This window comes from Equus przewalskii, chromosome 19, assembly GCF_037783145.1.
Source record: "Equus przewalskii isolate Varuska chromosome 19, EquPr2, whole genome shotgun sequence".
Classification (NCBI taxonomy): Eukaryota; Metazoa; Chordata; class Mammalia; order Perissodactyla; family Equidae; genus Equus; species Equus przewalskii.
This window is the reverse complement of record NC_091849.1, coordinates 56,687,801-56,704,294: the sequence shown is the minus strand read 5'-3', so window position 1 is coordinate 56,704,294 and position 16,494 is coordinate 56,687,801. Positions and strand designations below refer to the sequence as shown.

Sequence of the window (16,494 nt, the reverse complement as noted above, 5' to 3'; positions counted from 1 at the left end):
ATTGTAACTAAATGTAATTGAAGGATTAAGGAGAATAGAAATAAATACTCTACTGAAGGTGGAATAAACCAGGGGGCCACTAATTTGTTTCAGCTATTATAGCTCTGTCTATAGTCTGATCACCCTAGTGTATAAAAGAAAATCAAAGAATTGAGCTAAATGTATTCTTCATAAAAAAATGTTTTTTTGAGCCTCTATTATGGAGTCAGAGACAGGTTCTAGACTTAGTTCTTGGGCTTTTATTGGTGAAATTCTCAGGTTAGTACATAGGTGAATTGTCTGTTTTTTTCTTAAGAAACTTTCCCTTTTGGTCTGCTTTATATAAAGACAGGTGAATGTTACTAAAATGAACTTTCTCTGGGCTTGAGTCTCTGGTGTTTAGGAAGCAGAATGGCATTTTGGACATCAGAGGACCCGTTTGTAAACTGTGTCTTTCATTCCCTCTTGTGGTCTTGGGCCAGTTATTTTGGGTCTCACTTTTCTGTTTGTAAAATGGAGATTCTCCTACTTTAAGAGTTATGCTGAAGAAATGTGCCTGACAAAGAGCTCAGTTTTAGCACATTGTTATTCAAATGCAAGTTAGAGTTTGAACCTAGAAGAAATCTTAAATTCATCTCAATTGATTTCCTTCAATCTGCAGATGAGGAAATCCCTAATAGGTCAACCTACTACCAATGTTAGTCTGCTCCATTTCCCTTGATATTAATATGCCTGGCCAAGTATTTCCTTTTCTAAGTGAGATTTCTTTAGGAAAAAACAGAGACGTGTACATATAAAAACATTTACCAAAAATACAATCATATAATGTATATTTCTGACAATGCAATTTTAGAAATGGTGGGTATGTAAAATAAGGCTAGTATATCACTGTCAGAATTCTATCAGAAGTGTGTTGGGAAAATTTACTCAAATATTTGAATAAAATCATAAACTGCTAGAAAAAAATAAACTACTCTATCTCACAATAAATATCATATGATTCAAATATAAGATTATCTGGAGTTGGGGGGCCGGCCCCATGGCCGAGTGTTTAAGTTCGCGCGCTCTGCTTCGGCGGCCCAGGGTTTCACCTGTTTGGATCCTGGGCGTGGACATGGCACTGCTCATCAAGCCACGCTGAGGAGGCATCCCACATGCTACAACTAGAAGGACCCACAACTAAAAAAAATGCACAACTATGTACCGGGGGACTTTGGGGAGAAAAAGGAAAAATAAAATCTTAAAAAAAAAAAAGATTATCTGGAGTGAAAGACACCACAATTTTCTAAGTGAAACTTTAAAGTAACAAAAACATCTTAATCCTGTGAAATATATTTCTGTTAATATAGCATCAATAATAACGATGTATCGTAATTACGTATAAGCGCAAAAAAGTGAAATTCTTTGTTTCTTCTTTTAGCCTTTGGAGGCTAAACTGGTGTTATTGACCATGAGTAGATCTGTTCTCCAGCACCCACTCTGGACATGTATTTATATAACTTGTTGCCAGATCCGGCAGCTCTCAGAGCTGGCTCTTGAAAAGGACAATGGCTCAGAACATTTTAAATGTAGTTTTTGACACTGACCCTGCTATTTTCCTCTTCCCTCAAACCGTAACGAGAAGTTTGTAAAAACAGTGAAAAATACCAGTGTCAGTGTTTTTTTCTGGACATTTTTGTTTTCTCGGTGTTAGCTCTGGGAGTGCAGGGGGATTCTGTCCACCATCGGTGCGGACTCCCCATCTCTCCAGCCCCAGCTCTGCCTCACTGCCCAGCTACCTGCTGGGAAGCTCCATCTAGGGGTCATGTCAAAGATTAGAACTAAAGTGTAGAAGTCAGCTTATTTTGTTTTAAAATGTTTTTCTTTAGGTTTTCCCAAGCTATAAAGCAGCTTGCCTATGATGTTGGTTTTGCACATATAAAACATAGTCACGAAACATTTTATGAATGCAAGTGATTTCTTAAAGTAAATATTGATGCAATAGGGATGAGGGTCAGGAAAAAGAGAGGAGAGAATCTAATTCCTCAGGTACTTATGCCTCTGGTCAAAAATGAAAGAAATCATAAAAAGAAGACTTTCTAGCTGAAGTGAGTTTGGAAAAAATATTTACAAATAAATAATATAAAATATCCCAGAGTAAAAAATAAAGATAGAAATCTTGACTAGTTGGACAAGATGTTAAATTATTTCATGATATTTTCTGTGCCACATATAAAAGAAGATTCAGTGAATCCAGACTATCAGCAGAACGTTGGGCTTCTTAATTTTAAATTATTCACGTGAATGTGGAAATGACAAAATTTACCTCATTATAAGAATTTGCCATACTCATTTTAAAATATACCTATCCAATCATCATACCTTCTTGACATCCAAATTCAGTTGTATGCATGATCTGCAATTTGGCTTTTTGTTTGTTAATTATTACAGGATGCAAGAGATGAAGGTAATGATACGGAAGCCAGCAAGATGAGTAAATTAAGAGGACCAGAAAGAAAGTCACTAAAACACATGCTTTCCCAACTGAAATAGGAGAAATGGATATATCTAACTCAAAAGGTATCTTGCTACCATGATCCCTCAAGAATATGTGGTCAATGACAATCTCTATTTGGTCTTCCTTTTCATAAAGCATTTTCTTTTCTTCTATGGGAGAAGCAAAAACATAGAAATAAAATTTATTCCTACATAGGCAACATGAAAGATGGTCAATTCAGGCTTGCAATGTAAATATATAAAAAGAATCAATCCAAATGTTCAGAATTTAAAGGGGGTAGAGCTAAGAGGATAGTGGTGGGAAAAAAGAAAGAGGACAAGAGAAAAAACATACGAGTAAGAGGAGAAGTCCGTTTCTGCTCTGAGAATGAGCACAAAGATCATTAGTAGGATTTGGGACAGCCATGATAAAGCTGTGGGGCAAGTCTTCATATCAGATGTTGGAATTCTAACTAGACTCCAGGGAATTTGAAACAGTGTTGAAGCTAGGAGTTAATCTAGACAACAGGCTCAGGCCTAGGATCAGCAGTATTCCAAGGCAGGGGCAGTGGGAATGGCCAGTGCACGGCAACAATAAAAAGCAGTCAGAACTTTTGTAGATTTTATCATTGTTTTTAAATTTTCTGTAGACAATGCAACCCCTTATGGCCTGCAATCAGGGCAGACTACATCCATTGCCCCTTATTTTGTATGTCACTGCCTAGGCATAAGTTATTTTCTCAAGTACTCCTTTCCATACAGTATGGAAAGACAGTTGAAAGCAATGGCAAAATGTTTTAACATTTTTCTTTATTACTCCAGAAAGGATCAGAAATCAAATGGTGTGCCAGAAATTGGCAGATATGAGCAGACTAGTTGTGGGACCTGACTCTGCTGAAACTCATCTGCCACAAGATGACCCAGACTCCCAAGATCAGACAATAGTGGTAAAACCATCGCACCTCAAAACACCAGCCAACGCTTCTGGTGGCGATTTTAACTCAGACTCCAGCTACACTGGTAAGGACTCTGGGACAAATTGGCACATGGTTCTGGCCACTAATTCCAAATTTATATTTGAATTAGAGATAAGGTGATGTTGGTTGAGGAATACTAGCTTGGGAGTCAGGATACTTAAAGGAATTTGCGCACCTATCATGTATAAAGTGCTTTACAGTTTTCTTTACCCACTAGGCTGCTATCTGGAAAGTGGAGGGGTTGCAACGGATAGTCTCTCAAGTCTTTTCTAAAGTGAAATTCTGTTATTCTAAATTTATGGCTTATTAATAGTGATATAGCTAGTATGGTCTTTGAATGTATTGGTTAAAAGTCTCTGGGATCCAAGTGATAAGAAATACTTAAAAAGAGATATTTATTCCATGAGGGAATCCATGATGAAAGAGTTGAACAAGCAAGGTTTGGAAATGTAGCCGGGTGTGAAGGTAGAGGGACAGTGTCCCTCAGGCTACCCTCACTTCCGACACCAATTGCAAGTTTGAGAGTTCCCAAGACTAACTTCAATTTTAATAATTAGCTATAAGCATTCACCAAACTCACTAGTGAAAACTATTATACTCAAGGTTATGGTTCACTACAGTGAAAGAATACAGATTAAAATCAACCAAGGGAAGAGACTCATGATGGAGAGTCCTGGAAAGTTCTAAGCATAGAGCTTCCTCTCGTCTTCCCTCAGTGGAGTCAAAGACAGCACTATTCTCTTGGCAACGATGTGTGACAATATGAATGGAGTATTACCAACCAGGGAAGCTCACCCAAGTCTTGTTGTCCAGAGTCTTTATAGGGTCTCCACAGTCAACTGGTCACATTGTTGACCTCAGTCTCCAGCCCTGCTGGCGATCAAGCTGATACCACATGACTCAACAATAAATGACATTGCTAGACTTACCAGAGGCCCCAGGTAAATAAAGACACTCTTCTCAGGTAGGATGTTCCAAGGGCTTAGACATTACCTCCCAGGGCCCAAAGGTAAAGGCCAGAACTCTCCTTGGTCAAGGTTAAATTCTTTACTATACACAGGCCTAAGGAGGAAGTAGAGCCCGGACATGAACACTATTGGGACTCCATAGGTATGAGTTTTCTATTGCCACCATGACACAGTACCACAAACTTAGCATCATAAAAGAACACAACCCACTCTCTCTCAGTTCTGTATGCAGAAGTCTGGGTTGGCTTAGCTTATTTCTCTGCTTCAGGTTCTGCAAGGCCAAAATCAAAGTGTTGGCCATCTGGGTTCTTAGCCAAAGACTCTAGGCAACAATGCGCTTCCCAGTGCATTTAGTTTGTTGGGAGGATCCAGTTCCTTGTGTTTGTAGGGCTGAGGTTCCTATTTCCTTGCTGGCAGTCAGCTAGGGTGACCCTTGTCTCCCAGAATCCTCTCTGATTCTATATCTCAGAGTCAGCAATGTTTCAAGTTCTTCTCATGTTTGGAATCTCCAAATTCCCCTTCTTCCACACCTCTTTTCCGCCTACAGCTGGAGAAAGTTCTCTGTTTTTAAGGGCTCACCTGGATAATTCAAGACAGTATCCCTTCTTCAGGTCCAAACACTGGCAAGACTAATAAGGAAACAGCTGCTGGCTACATTGGCTCTTCCACAAACCGCTTATGACCTTTGTTTTATACAGTTTTAGCCATGAAAGAAAGACAGAATTTACCATTTCTTAGTCTTGAGTCAAAAAATCTAAGGAAACAACTTGTGTTATGAGCTCTGTTTGTACCAGTAAACTATGCCTAGGAGTGCGGGTACCATTATTGACTCAGCTTGGTTAATTCAGAAGCTCCCTCTGTGGCCCAGGGCTAGTCAAGTCTTCCAGACCCTAAGGACCAAAAAGCTTACAACCAAACAAACCACCCACACTTAATTTAAAAATAAATACAAAAATCAACCCCCAAAATATGCGTAAGGAATTTCAACATGGTATTTTCTTCTCTGTGAGAAGAAAAAGAATATATTTTTTAAAATAATTTTTTTATTCTTAATAAAATAATATATATATTTTAAAAATAATATACTTTTTCAAAGCAAAGCTCCTTTCTCTCCTTTTATTGTTTTTCTTTCGTCCCTTTTTTGTATCAAGTCGCTCTGCCTCCTGGGCTTGCCAACCCCCCTGGGCTAACGTGATGTGGCCGGAGGCTTGGGTCGCCTTTGTGATAACAGGGTGGTTCTCAGAGTGGCCATGTGGATGACGGAGGGCAGGCCTGGGAAAGGAGTGTGACAGATCATGCCTGCATCCCTTAAGCTGAACGTGTTACACAGTGTACTCTCCAATGCGCTTTGCCCTCTGTGAATTGATATTTCTGAGATCCCAAATGCCTATTCAATCTGCCTTTTGTAAGTAATCATGGCTTGTTCTCTATAACTGAAATATGTCCTCATTGTCACTGAATGAACACAGACAACATTTCTCCAAAGTCTTCGAGTTGCTGTGGTGCTTTGAGGGTTTTTTTTTTTTAGTTTTCTTATTTTTTCCCGTAAACACTCAGAGCAGTAAAACGTCCTCTATAAAAGCACATTGATTTAATTTATTAGTCCTCTGAGTGGATGGGAAAGGAGAACACCTCCCAGGAACCACACTGTAAGAAAAACAAATAAGCCCCTGAACTGGCAATTGTCTGCCTGCTGTTCATCATGCGCATCTGGGACGGGCTGACCAAGAGGTTTAACTGTAACTAACCAGGGCGATCTATTTGAAGAAAAGAAGTTCAGACAATGATGCACAAGATCAGTTGATGCCTTGAAAATGAAATTAGATTAGATAGGGTTCTCATGTTTGGTGAGAGAACAGACCTTTTAAATAACAAATTGATACTTAGGAAACATACCAAAATATGTGGCACCAACTTTTCCATGTTAATTAGACAAGATCAAGTCACACAGGCTGTTTTAACTAATTAATTAGATCACACACCCACTTATTGAAGGAAGAGTCAGTGGGAACCTCTGAACGCCTGTACTGCTGCAGGTACTGGGATACAGAAGCAAATAAAGCTGAGCACCTGCTCCCTGGAGCTGACGTGCAAGTGGGAAAGACACAGAGCACACATGTGATCATATAGTATGGCAGAGGGCAGCAAGGACTCTGAAGAAAACGGAAACAGGATGATATACCGTTATGGGCTGAACTGTGTCTCATCAAAATTCATATATTGAAGTCCTAACCCCTAGTACCTCACAGTGTGACTGCATTTGGACATGGGATTTTAAAAGAGGTCATTAATGTTGAATGAGTTCTGTAGGGTGGGCCCTAATCCAACAGGACTGGTGTCCTCATAAGAAGAGACTAGGACACACACACAGAGGGAAGACCTTGTGAGGAAGATGTCTGTCTACAAGCCAAGGAGAGGCGTCTCAGAAGAAACCAAGCCTGCTGATACCTTGATCTTGGACTTCCATCTTCCTCCTCTGTAAGAAAATTAATTTCTGTTGAAGCCACCTGGTCTGTGGTATTTGCTATGGCAGCCCTAGCAAACGCATACGTATACTCACTGTCCAGCCATGATGCAACTTGATGATCTTAAAGAGTCGGTGGTTAGGCTTGTCCCCATTGTGGTTGAATCTCATAGAATTAATACGCCAGGTGATTATGTTTTATTTTCTTTTCAGCACTTTTCACCATGGTAAATTATCCCACCTTTGCATTTGATGGCATGTTTATTGTCTATAGACCCTTCACTCAATAACATAAAGGTCTTTGAGGGCAGGGCTTTTTCTGGCTGCTTTCTAGATATATGTCCAGTATAAATAGTATGTGGTAACTAAAAAAAAAAAATCTATCTTGAGTGGATAAATATTTTTCTTACTTTAGAATAACACATATTTACCATAGAAACTTTAGAAGATACAGGTAAGGCAAAGAACTAATAAGATTACCTGTGGTCATATTACTGGTGAACCAATAAAATGAACTTACTCCTTTAGCAGGAGATGCTTTCTGATTTTTTTTTATGTTGTTAAAATGTTGATAGCTTATATATAATTGCTTATTATGTTTAGAATACTGATTATCTAACATTTTCCATATTTTAAAATGCTTATACATTTTATTTTCTTTAAGGAGAATTATTCAGCTTGGGCAGAACACCCAACAGTTCAGAATAGGTTGCAACTCAGCAACTGCTAACTTAGCCCACAACATTGTAATTGCTACAGCTGAACTGTTTGTGTGAGATAGAAGGTCGTTGTACAGCCGCAGGAGTCTCAGAGCAGCCAAATGGGTCACTGACGGGACATTTTCTCTAATATATTTGCATAGGTGGAACCAGTCATTTGTCTTCCTCATGCTTCATGGACTTAAAATCTACTTCATCTATGTTTTTAAACTGTCAATCTTTATGCTTGTTTTTAAAGCCTAATTATATCTTGAAAAAGGACACTCAGGTATCGTTTTAAAATTATAGCTGCTCACCATCAGTGATGTGACAGATTGATGGCTGTTCAGACTCAGACATGATCATGGTACCATTACCATTACGGTGGTAGAGTAATTGTGCTCACTTTATGCATTTAAGAAGCACTTATATGGTGCTTACTGTCTGCCAGGAACTGTTAAATAACTTGTTTAATCACCATACAAGTTTATATCGCCGAACAAGTTTATGAAGTAGGTAATAGTGTATCAACGAGGAAGCTGAGGCACAGAGAGGGTAAGATAATCACCAGGGCCAAGGCAGGAGTTGGAGGGAGACAGATGGGCTTCAGTGCTATCATTGCAGTCTGTTGTCTCTCCTGAAAGTTTGGACAACAGCTGACATTTATGATATGCATTCTGTGCCTGACCCTTCCACATGCTTTAGACATATTCAGTCATTATATGGTAATGAGCCACCACCGAGAATCAAAATGTCCGGAAGCTGGTTTCGGTTTTGGCAGTGAACCGAGACTGTGACTGGGGACCTCACTGTACTTCTCTGGGACCAAGCTGGTGAGTGGTTGGAGTAGATGATTTACCTCCAAAGTCTCTTCTAACTCTAACGTGTTAGAACTTGTAGACTATCTTAAAAGTCTTGAAAAGAACACATTTTTTTAGATTTCTAATTTTAAAATTGAGTACTCAGTCTAGATTTTTCATCTCCTACACTCTCATTCTTGAAAAAAACACTTTTGTTTGCTTATTTCTACAAATTTTAAATTTGACAGAGAGATGTAGATGTCTTAGATTCGGATGACATTACAAAGGTATGAAGCCCTTTGGCAAACAAAACAAAACTAAAAACAAAAAAAGCAAATCCACAGAAAATAAACCAAAATAAACAAACAATTTTACCTTTAATCATACAGGAACTTTTAACTTGGGGATTACCACTGAGAGAAACTCAAAATCTTTTCAATGATAGTCATCTATATACAGACTTATATGGTGCAAGGCTGTCCAGCTATGCAAATATATTCTAATTTCCATAAGCAAAGGCACCTTCAGTAAGTACTTACATATAATATTGCTATACACTTATGTAAATAATGTCAACTTTCACCTAGTCCCAAGTGATTAAACAATCTCTTAGGCTGTTTAGAGACTATGTCCTTGGGAATATGGTAAAGGCGGGGCAAGAAGGGTAAAATCTCCAATCCTGAGTCAATGACATGAATAGAAGAAGATGCTTTTGTTAATAATCAGAATGTGCAATTCCCTACTCTCTAGCCTCCTTTCGCCTCTCAGTTCATCATGATCTATTGATTTTGAACCACCCTTTATTTTACAGATAACACCAAGGACAGCACTGAAATTCTGACCGCACCTCAGCTCTCCTCTAGAATGAAGCACATTAAACAAGAGATGGCTAAAAATCACCTTCAGTTTGTGCGATTTGAAGCCACAGACCTCCACGGTGTGTCCAGGTCTAAGAGCATCCCGGCACACTTTTTCCAAGTGAGTTTTACAAGTAGAGTTATGACTGAATGTAATTTCATGACCCTTAACAAGCCAATAGTCCCCATTACTCTTCCACATTTTATTGTAATCCATACAGCAATTCAAGCTGAAAGCAATAATTCATTTTGTTTCTTCCCTTGTCCCTCCCCAAACACATTATTGCCCCCCAAGGAGCTGGACATATACTTTCGGCTCCCCAACAGCTATTCCTTTACCCAATAGAAATATAAAACTAATTAAGACCGGGAATTTTAGTCCTTCTGCCTTGAATAATTTCCCTCCACAGAATTATGTTTTCTCTCTTACTGCAATTATAAAGATTATATTTTGCTTGACATGAGAAAATTGCAACAGAAGACCCAACAGCAAATAGGAGAAAAAATGATTAAACAGAAAGAACTTGCTAGATGAAAAGCACACTCCTTTCAGTCTTTAATTCTGATAAGAAAATACCCTATTGTTGTTGGATAACTTAATGAATATTATTAAGTTCTTGAAAGTAGTGATATCAAGAAATACTGTATTTTTGGACATGTTTTGAGACTTTCTGTGATTTTTTTTCAGTTTATGTGATGTATTTATTTTAATGACTGATTTATTACATTACTGAAACATCATTTCTTAGGAAGAGACATCAGTCAGTATTAAATATGAAAGTATAAAAATTAAATATCCTCTGAGTTTATTTTTTGAATATATCTTACTTTTATCACTTGAATATCAAATTGTGATTTTTCTTGTTTTCTTTATGTTGAGAAAAACTGGGCATCTTCAAAGACTTCTTAAAAGAATTCCAACAGACTCAAAATTTGTCTCGTAGGAAATTCTTCAGGTCTGCCTACAGATATTGTTCCCGCTTTATCCAGGCAGGAACACACGCTGGTTAATTTTGATAACAATATGTGGAATTTACTGTGGACAAGCCCAGAATCTAATTCACGTGAATTTATTTCAGTCAATAAGGAAACATAACTGGCACTTCAGGCACTTGCCAGAGACCTCAATATAAAACTGTTTGCTAGTCAGTTTTTGCCAAATGCTAATAATTTATTTCACTAATGGCATCTGAAAGCTACACAGTTAAAACATTACTCTCTTCCTCAATGGAACTCCTTTACAAAAATGTAATTTAATATGCTCCCTATGTTTACTGAGACTTGATGTAACTAACATAAAGAGAAAACGTGCATTGTTTTTTTTTTTTTTAAAAAAAAACACTATTGAAAATATTTTCCATTATCTTGGTCAAGGTCCCACATATAAGTACCACTTTTTTTTTCCCTGGAGTTAAGCTGGGAAAAAGTTTATCTGTCATGAGAATTTTAGTATAACTCATCGTACTTCCTCTTAATTGCTGTATTTCTTCTTAGCCCATTTTCTAGTACATTTCCCACCCATTTCCTTACCTACTTATTGTTATTTTATTATTATTTAGTGGTCATACAGTATTTATATTTATATATTTTTTAACAAAATACTAAATTCATTTTGGAATTTGTAAAGGTATAAATAGTAATGAGTATTTACAATTTCAGATTAAATAATTCATTTTGGAAAATTTATTGTGAATAGACATTAAAAATAGGTTCATCTATGCAAAACAATCTCAGCAATGCATGTTTGTGTGTATATGTATACACACACACAACTCCATATGGGAAATTCATTAGACAGAGTGGAGTCAATAATACGAATTTGCCTATAGCATAGTGAAAGGTAATTTCAATCTTTATAAAATAATTTTTAAACCATTTTTGTATTTGTGGAAAATAAACTATCAACATGAAAATTATTGTTAAACTACAAAGGGATATAAGAGATAATATAATCCATCTTCTTCCCTTCTAGATGAGGAGGCTGAGTCTCAGAGAGGTTAAGGAAGGCTTTCTTAAAATGGTACCCACAGCTCCTGGCAGAGCGAGGATCGGTCTGTGATTCCTCACTTCCAATCCCAGTGCCTTTTTTTTACTGCACCTGCTGCCTCCAGCTTAGCTTTTATATTTCTTTTTATTCTTCATTTGAGCTAAATATTCTTTCTTATTAAATCTAAAAAAATATTGATTTTTTAAAAACAAGCATCTACTAGGAATAGAGGAAAAGACTGTTATGTAATTGGAAAAGGTCAAATGGGGAGCCTCTGAAATGATGGTATCTCCTTCTTTTTAGAGAACTTACCCTGTGCCTGGCCCTGTGCTGAAGGCCTTACAGACATTATTTTCTTTAAACCTGACGACCAACTTATACTGTCTCTGTTCTATCAAAGGACAGGTTTTTACTTAAACTGTATGCAGATAATGTGAGTTCTTTCTATCTTTGATCTAATCAAAACATGATATATTGTTATAGAACTCATAACTAATTCTTTGGTTATTTCAAAAAGTGACCTTTACTGTGGTCCAAATTTTAGTTATCGTAGAGATTGAACTATTTTGCAAGAATTTTTATTGAGTCCCTGGTGATCTATATTGGAGAGTGAAGTTGTCCTAGCACTTGTATTTATAAACACAGTTTAAGATAACTTAATTTGTTGCCATGAACAAGATATGTTTACGTATATTTATATATTTCCCACTACTAATAAAGAGTAGTTTGAATTCAGAATGTCCAAAAAAGAATAAAGAAAATGACAGTCTTAGAAAGGAGTGCTCAGAAAAATACAGATTAAATAGCCTGAAGAATAAAGTGTGACTTTTTACTATTCTTTAAATTCTTGAAGGACTATTGGAGTGAAATGTAAAAAGCTGTTCTCTATTGTTCCCAACCAATTGAATACAAACACAGATTGAAATTGCAGGAACTCTTGGAAGTCTCATGAATAAAATACATTACCTCTCATTTTAGATACATACAGAGCTAGCATACAGATTTGCAAACTGAAAAATTGACAAGTAGGGAAATAACATTATTCCTCACAGTGAAAATTCAAATTAAAGGATTTCATACTAAAGGACCTTAAAATCTCACAATGTGTGTGTTTGCATAAAGTTTATATAAAGAGGTCTTTGAGTGAATTGAAAAATTAAGCAGGCACTGAAAAGTGCCCAACTTACTCAACTTTATTATTGGCAAATTTGGATCAGCCAAGTTGAATGGCATTTGAAAATACGTGTAGGTGGTGGAGGGTGAAGGAGGCAGTGGCCACGGTCAAAGGCAGAAGAGTGGCCTCGTAGATTGCCTCTGCCAGCACCAGCCCCTCTTTGCAGCCATGCTGTTTGGGATTTGGAAGTAATATAAGAAATAATCTGGCTTGCAGAATGTTAGTATGTTTTATTAACCTCATAACGCTCACTGACATCATGGGAACCAAACTTTACAGTCAGTTTTTTCTCCACTTGTTAACGTAAACTTCAACACATGAAGCCTTGTTGATATTCCCTTTACACAACTTCTAAAAATGGTTTAATGTGTCTGTTCAATTTTATAACCTCACCACTTCCTCGTTGTCTGGCACAGAGCAACAGTCAAACAGATGAGCAAATCCATTGAACCCAGAGCTACACGGCTAGGAAGCGAGGATTAGTCATTTAGTCTAATACTTTCGTTTCACAGACATGGGAGCCAAGGCACATAGTCCAGCGTCTTGCCTACCTTCACACAAGAAATTAAGGAAAGAGCCAGGACTAGAAGTCCGATTTGGTGATGCCCAGTTCATGCTGACTTGCAGCTACAATATTTTGGAAACTATAACTTTGGAGGTATAGTCCCACAGTCCCAGGCCAGGTTTCTGGGACTTTGTGAGACAGTGAGGTAGTTCATTCTTGGGTGGGTTGTAGAAGTAAATGAAGAGAGGAGAGCGGCCGTCAGCTCGCCTGGCTCCTCTGGTGCTAGGATGACTGTTGTGTCTGCTGTGTCTATGTTGTAGGACTGACCACGGTCAGCTCTCTGAGAAGGACTGAGGATTCTTTCCTGTACGCTTTTGAAAGTCGCTTAACTATGGGGATTACAATAGAAATAGGCCAAAAGAAAGCCTTATCTGAAGGATTAGCAACTATGCCATATAATAAGATATGCTTTAAAAAGTCCTTCTGTTATGATCACTTCAAATAATTCCGTAAGGGGTTACCTTGTCATTTGCTCTAAAGCCATTTTCTTTATCATTATACCTTTTATTTACAACTGCTACTTTCAGATCCAAGAGCGTATAAAGGCTTCAAGACTAAAAATATTAAGCATTGTTTATAAAAGTGCATTTGGGGTTTTATTTGAAAATATTTAAAATTGATCTGATATTAAGCTAGTGTTAACCAACAGATGTTAAACACATTTTTTTCTCTCTAGCAAGGCCCTCTCCCCCACCTTTAGTTTATTTTCAAGTTTCAAAATCTGATTGCTCTTTCCTTTAACTTCTTTAGGAAAAAGTGATCCATGGGGTTTGCATGCCCCGAGGTTATCTTGAATTGATACCGAATCCTAAGGACAATGAAGTGGATCACATAAGAGCCACATGTTTCAATAGTGACATAGTCCTGATGCCTGAGCTATCAACCTTTAGAGTTTTGCCCTGGGCTGAGAGAACTGCGAGAGTGATTTGTGACACATTCACTGTGACCGGTGAGCCTCTGTTGACTTCTCCGAGGTACATCGCAAAGACACAGCTGAACCAGCTGAAGGACGCAGGCTTCTCCCTGCTCTCTGCCTTCATCTACGATTTTTGCATTTTTGGTGTGCCCGAAATTATCAATTCAAAGACCATATCTTTTCCTGCTTCAACACTGCTAAATAATCATGACCAGCCCTTCATCCAGGAACTCGTAGATGGTTTGTATCACACTGGAGCCAATGTTGAAAGCTTTTCCTCCTCCACCAGGCCTGGTCAGATGGAAATCTGTTTTCTGCCCGAATTTGGCATCAATTCAGCCGATAATGCATTTACCCTGAGAACAGGTGTCAAAGAAGTGGCAAGGAAATATAATTACATCGCCAGCTTTTTCATTGAGACTGGAGTCTGCAATTCAGGAATTTTGTCTCATAGTCTCTGGGATGTCTGTGGGAAGACAAACATGTTTTGCAGCAGTTCTGGAGTTGAGCAGCTCACCATCACTGGGAAAAAATGGTTGGCGGGGCTCCTGAAGCACTCTGCTGCCCTCAGTTGCCTGATGGCTCCCGCTGTTAGCTGCCGAAAGCGCTATTCCAAGGAGAGCAAAGACCTGAAGGAGAGCGTGCCCACCACGTGGGGCTACAACAATAACAGCTGTGCGTTTAATATCAAGTGTCATGGCGAGAAAGGCGCCCGGATAGAAAATAAACTGGGCTCAGCCACAGCAAATCCTTACCTGGTGCTGGCCGCCACGGTTGCGGCCGGCTTGGATGGACTTCAAAGCAGTGATGATGTCTTGGTGGGTCCAGATGACAGCACAGACCTTTCTCAGTCACATCCTTCTGAGATCCCTTTGAAACTGGAAGATGCCCTTGTGGCACTGGAGGAAGATGAGTGTCTGAGAGAGGCTCTAGGAGAAACTTTCATTCGGTATTTTGTTGCCATGAAGAAATATGAGTTGGAAAATGAAGAAACAGATGCTGAGAGGAATAAATTCTTAGAGTATTTTATTTAGAATGGAATCCTTAATATTCCTCTAGAGATGTGATTTTTACTTAAGTAGCTAATCTACCAGAAAGAAAAGATTGGACTTCTGTAATTAACAACTACAAGACTATCAACGCTTTTGCTCTTTTTTGCCCCTGTAGAATATTTGACAGATCAAGTGCGACTGCTGAGAGAAGATTCTGATAACAGAAACAAACAATAAAGTTGTGGTGAAGCTGTAATATGCAAACTTACCAGGTCTTGTCAGTTAGTCGTCATTTTCTCCGTGTGTGTTGACCTAGATAGAAACAGTCAACTTTTTTCAGGCAATAAATATATTCACACAATAAAAAAGCCAATAATTAGAAAGCAAAATTTAAAGGACTGGAAAAAAGAGGAAATAATTTTATTTATTCACATAGGTTGTGACTTCCAGGGAGACAAAAATACTTACTAATATAATCTCACTAATCAAGACATATTGAGGATCTATTTTGCAATCATTATTGTGATGTTTCTAAATAAGTCTAGCTTTGCAAAAATACAGCATGAGGACAAGTCAGCAGAAGTTTTCGCATAGGTCCCTTCTCTTTTTTCCCTTCTTCACTAGCTCCTGAAAGGATTAGGAACTTCAAGGCTGTCGTGTCCCCAAGAAGCAAACCCACAAGACATGGAATTCGGGCTGGGAACAATGAGGTCAGATATTTAATAGCAGTCAAAACCTCTCTTCAAACAATGCCTCATGTGGAAGCTCAATACAAACAATATAGGTGAAGTGGCGATGTGCATGCGGGTGGGCGGGCCCTGCCTGCTTCACTCTGTTCTTTGAAACTAGAGATTTCAAAGCCACCTCTACTTCTTTGTGAAGGATGTGAACAGCCGCTTATGTACCCAGGCTATGTCTGCAGCTCAAATTTGTATTTAAACTACTGATTCTGCGATCCCCACAGGTTGTTATCTCCCCAGAGAATATTAAATATTCCAGACCTTTGTTTGAATGAGATAATACTGTAACTATCACTGACGTTTACCTTCTTTGGGGAAGAAACCCCAAATCCACTTACTAACAAATGAAAACTCTATTCTACTGCTTAGGATCAAGCGGGAGACTTTATGTTCAATAAAAGCCAACTGTGGCCTCAGTTTAGATAACAAACACACAAGCAGAGGGTTAGAATCTGGCTCGGTTCCTCCTATTCAAAGCTGTAACACTCAGCAGCTTCAATAATGAAAGTTGGTCTGTCCTTCGCTAATTGCTCCCCTCTCTCCTCCTTTGAGCTGGAGAAGTGTGTTTGGATACATCAGAATAAGGTTTTTGGGTGCGTTGAGAGGGAGAGGAAAAGGTACTGTAGAGTGGGAGGAGGAGGAAAGGAATGTGCCGGAAACCTCTGAGAATGGAACCGCCCACGTTATATCACCGGAGGGATGGTAGGAGGACCCCCCCATGGCGGTTTGTTAGTTGTCTGCTGGTATTCATTCTCCCCTCTGTTATCAGTGATAACACCTAACTGTGTCAGTTGGGAACACACTGTGAAAAGTCAAAATGTCGTTTCTGAGCTTCCACTGAGGCTGAGCGCGGTCTTGTTATTAGATTCAGGCCAAGAGCGTCAGTAGATGTGCCTTGTGAA

The 16,494-nt window shown here is 38.5% G+C and overlaps 1 protein-coding gene across 1 annotated transcript in view; it reads left to right on the top strand.

The window, feature by feature from the left end:
- Positions 1–15,120, top strand: part of LGSN (lengsin, lens protein with glutamine synthetase domain) — a 45,169-nt gene extending 30,049 nt beyond the window's left edge. The window contains 5 exon segments of the mRNA XM_008529563.2: positions 2,410–2,461; positions 2,464–2,538; positions 3,277–3,474; positions 9,173–9,339; positions 13,695–15,120. Of these exon segments, the coding sequence (XP_008527785.2) occupies positions 2,410–2,461; positions 2,464–2,538; positions 3,277–3,474; positions 9,173–9,339; positions 13,695–14,894 (1,692 nt within the window). The 3' untranslated portion in view covers positions 14,895–15,120.
- Positions 15,121–16,494: the final 1,374 nt, after the last annotated feature.